General features: G+C 36.9%; 1 protein-coding gene across 1 annotated transcript in view; it reads right to left on the bottom strand.

Moving 5' to 3' along the window:
* Positions 1-8,985, bottom strand: part of MOXD1 (monooxygenase DBH like 1) — an 82,646-nt gene that overhangs the window by 21,879 nt on the left and 51,782 nt on the right. The window contains exons 5-6 of the mRNA XM_011358699.1: positions 1,412-1,591; positions 1,019-1,121 (exon numbers count right to left, since the gene is read on the bottom strand). Coding sequence (XP_011357001.1) covers positions 1,019-1,121; positions 1,412-1,591 — 283 coding nt within the window. The remainder of the gene's footprint in view (positions 1-1,018; positions 1,122-1,411; positions 1,592-8,985) is intronic.

The following is an 8,985-nucleotide window of genomic DNA, read 5'->3' as shown; positions in this document are numbered from 1 at the left end:
AGTTATTATTCAAGCATGGTTGCATAATATACAACAATTACATAAAAGGGTAACCCAGGATTTCTATTAGATTTTAGTTTCTACATCTAGTTTGAATGTATTCAACAGTTATTCAATCAACAATTGTTATGAATCTATTATCTGAAAAGCACTACAATAGGCATTGTGGGATGGAGATGAATAAGAATCATTCTTTGCTGTGACATACTTCGGAGACAAAGTATGAATCTAAAACTTCTTAAATTTGTTCCATTAACTTTTTGAAATTAATTAACTCTTTTCTGCAGAGGTGACTTACCTACCCATGACTGACAAAATGATTCTTGGATCAATTAGCTTGTATATAATTTTATGTTAATTGGTGTATTTATTTGTTTCTCTTTCACATTAAACTATAATGTGTCTGTTTTTCACAAACATCACATAGTTGGTGTTCAGTATTTGCTGAATGATTGCACAAATCAATGTAAAATAGTAACTGAATTGCTTCTGTTGATAACTTCATATTGAATCTTTCAATTTTTGGTTTTGAATATTACATAAGTAAATTCAGAAATCAAATGTAAATACTTACCACTCTTTGTTTTAATATCATATTATACAGTGTGACTACATAAATATTTTTGAGTGTATTTATGCTTAGCCCGTCACACTACAAAATACTTAATATTTTCTAGTGTGATGAATAGTAGTTTTTATGTGTAGTAAGAAAAAAATGTTTCAAAGCACCATGTATTTGGGACTAATTTACATCACAAAGGAAAAGAGTCTGCAATAAATGGTCTGCAAATGTTTTTTCTAAGATTAGCGACCTCAAGGTCCATTTGCCTTGTTACTGATGCTTGTCCCAGTGTAATTATTAATAGTACCCTCTTTTGCTCTAAAAATATTCTGATTGGAATTATAAATGTATAGGTTAATTCTTTCTAACACTGGATGGTATTTTATTTCAACTCTAAGACAGAAGTTACAAAACTTTTCAAAATTCATAGGTAGAATACATGAAGAATAAACTCACCTTCCTCATAAGTCGGATTGTCATAATGGACTTCCAGGAGTACATAATGAGGATCCAACGGAGTGCCCAGGGATAATCCAACATGAGGTGGATAGGAAAAGCCCTAAATAAGGAACATTTCATGAAACAGTGTCCTATGAAAGACCCTGAGAGCTCTACACCACTCAGAAACTGACCATGCTCAAAGATATTTCAATATTCTGGAACTTCATTAATCTATAGTTGATGAAATAAAATGGTTTATGGAAAGAATTACTTCCTGTGGAAAGAAAAATAAGCCACCCTCATATCAAAAGTAATGTATAGACAGACCCTTTACTTATAAGTATTAGAATTATAAGGAAAAAACTTGATCAGTTAATTGTGCTACATCTTAGTAATCATTAGCCCCACCTCTCCACCAATGGCCCAGGCAAAAATAACGGTCTCGCAGGTGAGGAACGCATCTGGCATGTTAGGGTGGTAGCACTCATGGCCATAGTCCAGAACGCTGTCGTTAAAATTGCTGCTGCACTGATAGAGCAGGATGTGATGGACTAGACTCTCGTGGCCTCTCTGTATCATTGGCTCAACCTAAATAAGCACAAATAAGAAGAATGTAATAAATTAAATTACCCTATAACATGCCGCAAGAAGCATGAAACTAGCATAAATGATTATCAGTTTTACAAAGGAATACTTTTCTCAATTATGTAAAGGTTATGTTGTTCAAGTATAATTTGTTCTGGAGATGATGACAATGATGATGATGATGACGATAATGATGATGATGATGACGATATTGATGATGATGATGACAATAACAAAGATGAGATAACCGTTTACTCCAAGAATCATAGGACTTTACTAATATGTTGTTTGTTTGTTTTTTAACTCACTTTTGTTTCCCTTATCATTCTGCATAGCAGCACGTTCAAAACTTGCTTGCTCTCTTCCAGGTTTTACTTTTCCATTGCTCCCTTTCCCCTTTTTTTTTCACATAGAAAAAAAATAAGGCTATAAGTATAACTATCTAGTCTCCCTCTCTTCCACCTCAAAATGTTATCTTCACTGACTCCTACTGGAGGTGATAAATGATGTCTCATTTGTCTGTCTATCTATCTATCTATCTATCTATCTATCTATCTATCTATCTATCTATCTATATCTATCCACCTATTTTCTGTCTGATGCTGAGCATAGAACTGGACACAAAGTAGGGCTCAATAATGAATATTTTTATTTTAGTAATCGAAATCAAATTCTAATAAGAATTTTACTATTAGAATTTGTGAAAGAGAAAGAAACATTGTAGTGATGTGCTCCTGTGACACTGCTCAAATTAGGAGAGGGAAAGTAGAAACCAGCGAAAATAGAATAAGTAGTGAAGTTAGTCCCAACACTGAAAGCAGGATCCATGTGAACATGCTCCTGCCTTTGTTCTTTCTGTTAGTTCCCTTGGCCACTTTTAGTCCAGGAACTCAGAAGAAGCTAAGCATGTCTTAACATCCCAACGAGCCTTAAATCCAGAGGAAATGCATGAGCCCTGTACTTAGCCCAGCTGGTCTATGGGTGTTGCCATCAATTACAATGTTCTTTGAATCTTCTATTTATCTGACAAAGAAGCTTTCATGTGTCCCTAAATTTCCAAGAGTTTAGGTGTCTTGGAGCTCATCCATACTGCTGCTTTTAGTCTTAACTACTTAAATGAAGGCGATGCATTTTAAAGTGCTTGCTTGTTCTCTGATTCAGACATGAATATAAAGATAAAGTGTTTTCAGCTATTTTCTCCTAAAGCTTTCCATTTTGATTTTCTACGTAGGTTTTCCTTTTTTTCTTTTAATAGAAAAATCTAAGCAGCAAAAGAGAGAAATGGTATGTGATAGGCAGAGATCTGAATAAGCAGCCCAGGGTTCAAGTTTTAAAATCCAGCTTTTTCATGCGTTGCCCAGTGAATCATGCCTTACTTACAATATGTACATTTTTAACATCGCATTCACAGAAATGACATTGCACATGGCTTTGTTTGCACTCGTCTAGTCTCTAAAACATTGTGCACCCTGAAGGCAGAAACTATTTTCTATTTTGCTTGGAAATGACAGTTATTATTCAAGCATGGTTGCATAATATACAACAATTACATAAAAGGGTAACCCAGGATTTCTATTAGAGTTTAGTTTCTACATCTAGTTTGAGTTTTCTTGTGAGACTTGATTTATTTGGGTACCTCAGTACTCCCAGGGGGACAGGGCACTGCTAATATGTCCACAGTAAAATATTTAGGCACATATGAGATGTTTGCTAAGTGTCTTATAAGTTTAAGCAGGACCAATAGGTTGTACTGAGCTCTACAAGGTAGGCCCACGAAAGGAGCTGTTAGAGCAAATAACAGTTGGCTGTTGCCAAGGCAACTGCAGAAACTAGTGGCCTTCATTGAGGCATAGCAAGAGAGAGCTAAGAGTGTGCATGCAGAGATGTGAGACTGGGTGGTGCCTGCCAAAAAGAAGCTTCAAATAAACTTCTTAAAAGCACGCTTTAGGAGCAAGTTCTTTTTTTTTTTTTTTCTTTTTTCTTTTAATATAGGAAGTACTGAAACTAACACCAAGCTTCCAAGTTACCAATACATTCTAGGAATAATAATATTGTTTTTTCTTCAGCACCTACTATCTGCTAGCTACTATATTAGACATATTTCAGTTAATATTTATAACAAATCTATAAGGTAAAGGTTAATCTACATTTTACAGATAAGAAAACTGAGACTCAGTGATTAAGCAACTAGCCTAAAGTACCACAGGTAGGAACTGATGGATGGGGATTTGAAACCAGACTTGCCTGACCTCAATCAAAGTCAGTACTCCTAACTGCAATACATTATTGCAGAAAGACCTGCTGGAGATGCACCAAGGACCCTGGAAATTGTTTCCAATGAGATGGAGGATGAAAGGCTTCACTAAGAAAAGTAGCTGATAGATGCCAGCAAGGAAGGTGATGACACCACACAACTGCACTTCTATTCAAAAAATATTAAATGTATAGAAATTGTCCAAGAAGGTATGGCAATATAAAGTATACAAATATAGATAAATTGGTATTTCTGAGACTGGAATAAACATTTAATTTAATTTAATTTTTGTTTTAGTCTGGCTATATGATTGCAGAAGAAATAAATAAAAAAAATATATAAAGTAGTGATATGGAAGTGGGTGGAAGTGAAGCAAACTCCTGGTGACATATTAAACCACATTATTGATCACTGTGTCCTTGTACATAGGTAGGATTTACAGACCCAGAACAGACAATAGTCCTGCACACCCACCATCATATGTAATAGACACCTGGCAAGGATGGCTTGGCAAGTGTGAGTTATTTATTAGCCTCGGACATAATAAAGACTGAGAACCAAACACAGATGAAAGAGAAGAAGAAAAGGCTGCTTGCTAGGCACAGCCAAGGCCAAGGTGGAAATTAAACTGTTTTAACCATAAAACTGAACTTGGGAAGTATAAAGCCCCTGTGACCCATCATCTCTTACCCTGTTTACCCAGGTCAAAAATGTCTAGGACAGTCCCTGCAACACAGAGACTGCTTAACAACTATTTACCGACTAGAAATGAGTGAATACTTCCCCTTCCATGAAGCCAATATCAATGAGGCTGTCATCAATGAGTGAATACTTCCCCTTCCATGAAGCCAATATCAATGAGGCTGTTCACTGCCTCCTAATTTCTTGATTGTCTCTCAATAACATTGATTTACCCTGCGCTGCACTTCAGCAACCCAATCCCACTATCGCACTCTGTACTTATAACCACCCAGTACTCTACTCCCTCTGAAACCCTCTGTCCCTCATTCCTGATCTTTTAGTTCTTTAACATCTTTCCAGTCATTCAACTCACCACTTTTCCCCAAGAGGTCACTTACTTACCAACCCCTCACCACTGACCTAGGTGCTCACAACTGTGAATCAGTTCTGCAATCTTCCCCTTCTGATCCTCCTGTTGGGATACTGAAGATACTTTCACAACCATTCATATAAGACCTCAGAATTCATGATTCAGACTTTTGCCTCCACATTTCGATTTTTCTTTATTTTGCTCTGCATTCTGTTCCTCGGCTATGAATAAGTACAACCTGTTTGGTGCAGGGTACAGGCACTTTTCTCCCATTGCAAACCTTTTAAAAACTGTGCATACCTCCTAATTGGTTTTCAGTAAGTGACTTGATTATGTTCATGAGAGAGGAATGAATGTCTGTACACTCTAGCTGCATAGGACAATTGGGGGTAGAACTTGATAAAGGACTAAATGATTAAAAAATCTTAAACATCAGCAACCTTTATACATATTCAGTTTTTTTTTGAAATATACAAAAATTATACAAAATAATGAAATGACTTAAATAATCTCATTTGGTGTCACCCTATTCTAGTCAGGATAAAAAAAGACATGGATAAGATTTAAAAAAAAAAACAAAAAAACAAACTTATGTGTCTCAAAATTCCTTAGAACTTATAACCAAGGCACTATTTCAGAACAAGAGGTGAGGGTAGCTCCATAGTGTAATGGTTAGCACGTCTGCTTTACATGCAGAAGGTCCTGGGTTCGCGCTCCCGATGGAGCCACGGACCATCGCCCGGGTGCACCAGGCCCCAGGTGCACACCGCGAGCGCATGGGAGGAGATTCCCCATCTTCAGAGATCCAGCCCTTAAGGGGAGACGGCAATATCCACAGGGCAATATCCGTAGGGGGTGAAAAATCTTAGAGGAAATATATGTTATCTTTCTGTGATTGGAGTTGGAGGATCCTTGACAAAACTGCCTGCCTTCTGGTCTTTCACCAGCACCTATTGTGAAACAGATTCAGTGCAAAATGGTCTTCTGAAAGCCACGGAGCATCGGTAAACTTAATTCACATTCTTTTGCAACCTTCAAATACCAATCACTTAAACAATAACACTTGATGAAACATATATATTTGTTTAATTGCCCTGTACTGGGTTGAACAGCATCTCTCCAAAATTCATGTCCACCTAGAACCTCAGAATGTGACCTTATTTGGAAATACGGTCTTTTCCAGATATAATTAGATAAGATGAGGTCACACTGTCTTCGGGTGGGTCATAAATCCAATGACTAGTGTCCTTATAGAAAAGAAAGAAGAGGGAGATTCAGATTCAAACAAACAGAAAGAGAAGATGGCCATGTGAAGACAGAAGCGGATATTGGAGTCAAGCTGTCATAAGACAAGGAAAGCCAGAAACTACCAGAAGCTAGAAGAGCCACGCAAGGATTCTTTCCTAGAGCCTTCAGAGGGAAAATGGCCCTGCTGACATCTTGATTTTGGACTTCTGGCCTCTAGAGCTGTGAAAGAATAAGTTTCTGCTGTTTCAAGCTACCCAACTTGTGGTCATTTATTACGGTACTCTAGAAAGCTAATAGATCACCCACTCACAGACTTTTTTTTTTTTATCAGAAACTAACAATTTGCAGATTTGTACATTTTATGTAGGTCCTAATTATCCCTGTGTTTGTTCATGACATGAATTTATCACAAATACATGCTTCCCCTACTTGGTTGAGGTTAAATAGGTTTCATTATCTATATTAAGTATAGTGTATCTTGCTTTAGTTTTTATTTTGGAGGGTAAAAAAAAAGAGGAGGAAGTGACCTTCCTCATTTGTCTAAATATATTGAGCTCAGAGTGAGAAAAACAGGAGGTATTACAGTTCTTAAGAGCAATTTCTCTGCACTTATTTTTCCAAGTCTATCCATTTAAGATGTTGCTTGTTGAAACATGAGTGGACCATAGTTTCCCACAAACAACTTGCAATTCAATAAATTAAAAATTAAAACAAAAGGAGAGGTGATGGGTGGAACCTGTAATGAGCTGGAAATTTTGTAAATTCCCATCACTTCTCTTCCTGCCTGTTCTTGTTCCTGGCATTCTCTGCTTTATATACTCACCCGAGGCACAAGTTGCTAACCATGTAAAAGCCAGTAACCCTTCTCCAACAAAGATTATCCAAAGGGCAGCTGACTCTTAAGGAGATACTGCCTATGAGGACATTTCAACCAGAACTAGCAGTGTATAGATGATTGTAAGATCATGCTAATATGCTCATGTAACTATGGTGGGGCAGGGGTATCTGCTTCTCGCTCTCCCTTTTTCCCTCCTTATCCTCATCTCCACTGGGGAAAGCTCTTTCAGCATAACAACACATCCAATTTGTAAGATGCAATCAAATGAGCAAGAGAATGACGTCATTGTCCTACAGGTAATACACTATGAAAAAAGTCAAGGCTCGAAGCAAAACCTGACTTGCTGATGTGGTGTCAAGGTGCCACGGCTTGAATGGACTTGGCGGCTAAAGCCAAGTAAGTGGTCAGGTGGGACAGAGATGAAGAAAGGGAATGAAGAAAAGAGAAGAACTGAAGGAAAGAAGACTTCTGGGAAATAATTCATCTACTACTACACTACTGATTTGTCATGGGAACTACCATCTTAAGCATGACTGGGCCCTGCCGGCCATTATTGACCAGTTCAGGGATAGGCGCCCAACACATCAATCTTTTTTTGAGATTTTCAAAATATGGAAAAAAAAAAAAATCTATCACACTCTAGAAGTTGGAGATTGTAGAAGAAGCCAGTGATGTAGTGAGATACAAGTCAGCACACAGAAAAATTCCAAAGACAAGACAGTCCTAGCAGGGTTTGAATACCTAACTTAAGTTATTCCTGGATCCAGCTTCATCTCGGACGTTCTATGGCTTATTTAGCCAACCTTTCCTCTTATTTATAAGTCGATACATTCTTTTCTATTTCCTAAGCTAGTTCAAGTTGGGTTTCTGTTACTTGCAACCAAGAGTCCTGATTAATAATCAAACATGAGTAACTACATATCATTAACTCATCAATATGTATGTGCATTTATGTATGTGCTATTTGCAATTATCTTTTTTTTTTCCTTAGGAAACTTGCCAAATGAAACTGCTTTGCTTTTGTTTTACTCTTTCATCTTAATTGCATCTCGGTAAGTTAATAATAAAGTTGCTTCAATAAATGCCCATGAAAAGCAATATGGGAGAAAATCACCCCCTGTAACACATAGAAATGTCTTTCTCCCTTATTGATTCCTGAAATTCCATATAGGTACTTAGTACGAAGGCTGTTTTACATGATGAATATACAAGTACCCTTGAAAGAGGTAAAACATTATGATTTACAGTCATTTATTTCAAAATGTGAATTAGGTTTTTTTTGCCAAACACCTCAAAAATATAAACAAAACAAAACAGAAAATTACATTTAAGAAAGTTTATAACACAGCATGCTTAGTGTATATATTATTCTTTGAATTCTTAATAGATTATTCATGAGCTTCAAGGTAGCTTCTGGATCTATATTAACGTATATATTAATTTTCATTTTACTGAGATATTCGATAAACTAGAGATACCTAGCTACTCTAAGAAATTTTAAATTAACACTCATACAGCCAGTAAAGAGTAATAGAATGACCTGGTGGTCAGGAGACCAAGTTCGCTTCTTGGCTGTGACACTAACCAGCTGTGTGACATGACCTCATCACATTAGCTCTTACTCTCCATCAGGCTCTATGGCTCTAATCTACATACAGACTGGATGATTATAGTGTACATATACATATGTCTAATTAATCCTCAAAACAAACTTATGTGCTTAGGTATTAGAATTATCGCACATTTTATAGTTGCAAAAAATAAAACACACATAAGTTAAGAAACTTGACCAAGTGTGTCAGAGCCGAGTTGACCTCTGATGGCACTGGATCAGAAGTCAGTGGTCCTAAGTACCATACTGATACTCTCGTACCTTTATTGACGGGGGCATAAATGGGACAGTGCCAGTGCTCCATCAAGATCACTTCAGGTCTCTTTATCATTTTCTGTGTATCCATCACCCAGGTTTTAGGTGCCTTATTTCTAATCACTTGTATCTGTGACTT

This window comes from Pteropus vampyrus, unplaced genomic scaffold, assembly GCF_000151845.1.
Source record: "Pteropus vampyrus isolate Shadow unplaced genomic scaffold, Pvam_2.0 Scaffold43, whole genome shotgun sequence".
Taxonomy (NCBI): domain Eukaryota; kingdom Metazoa; phylum Chordata; class Mammalia; order Chiroptera; family Pteropodidae; genus Pteropus; species Pteropus vampyrus.
This window is presented reverse-complemented; position numbering and strand designations above follow the sequence as displayed.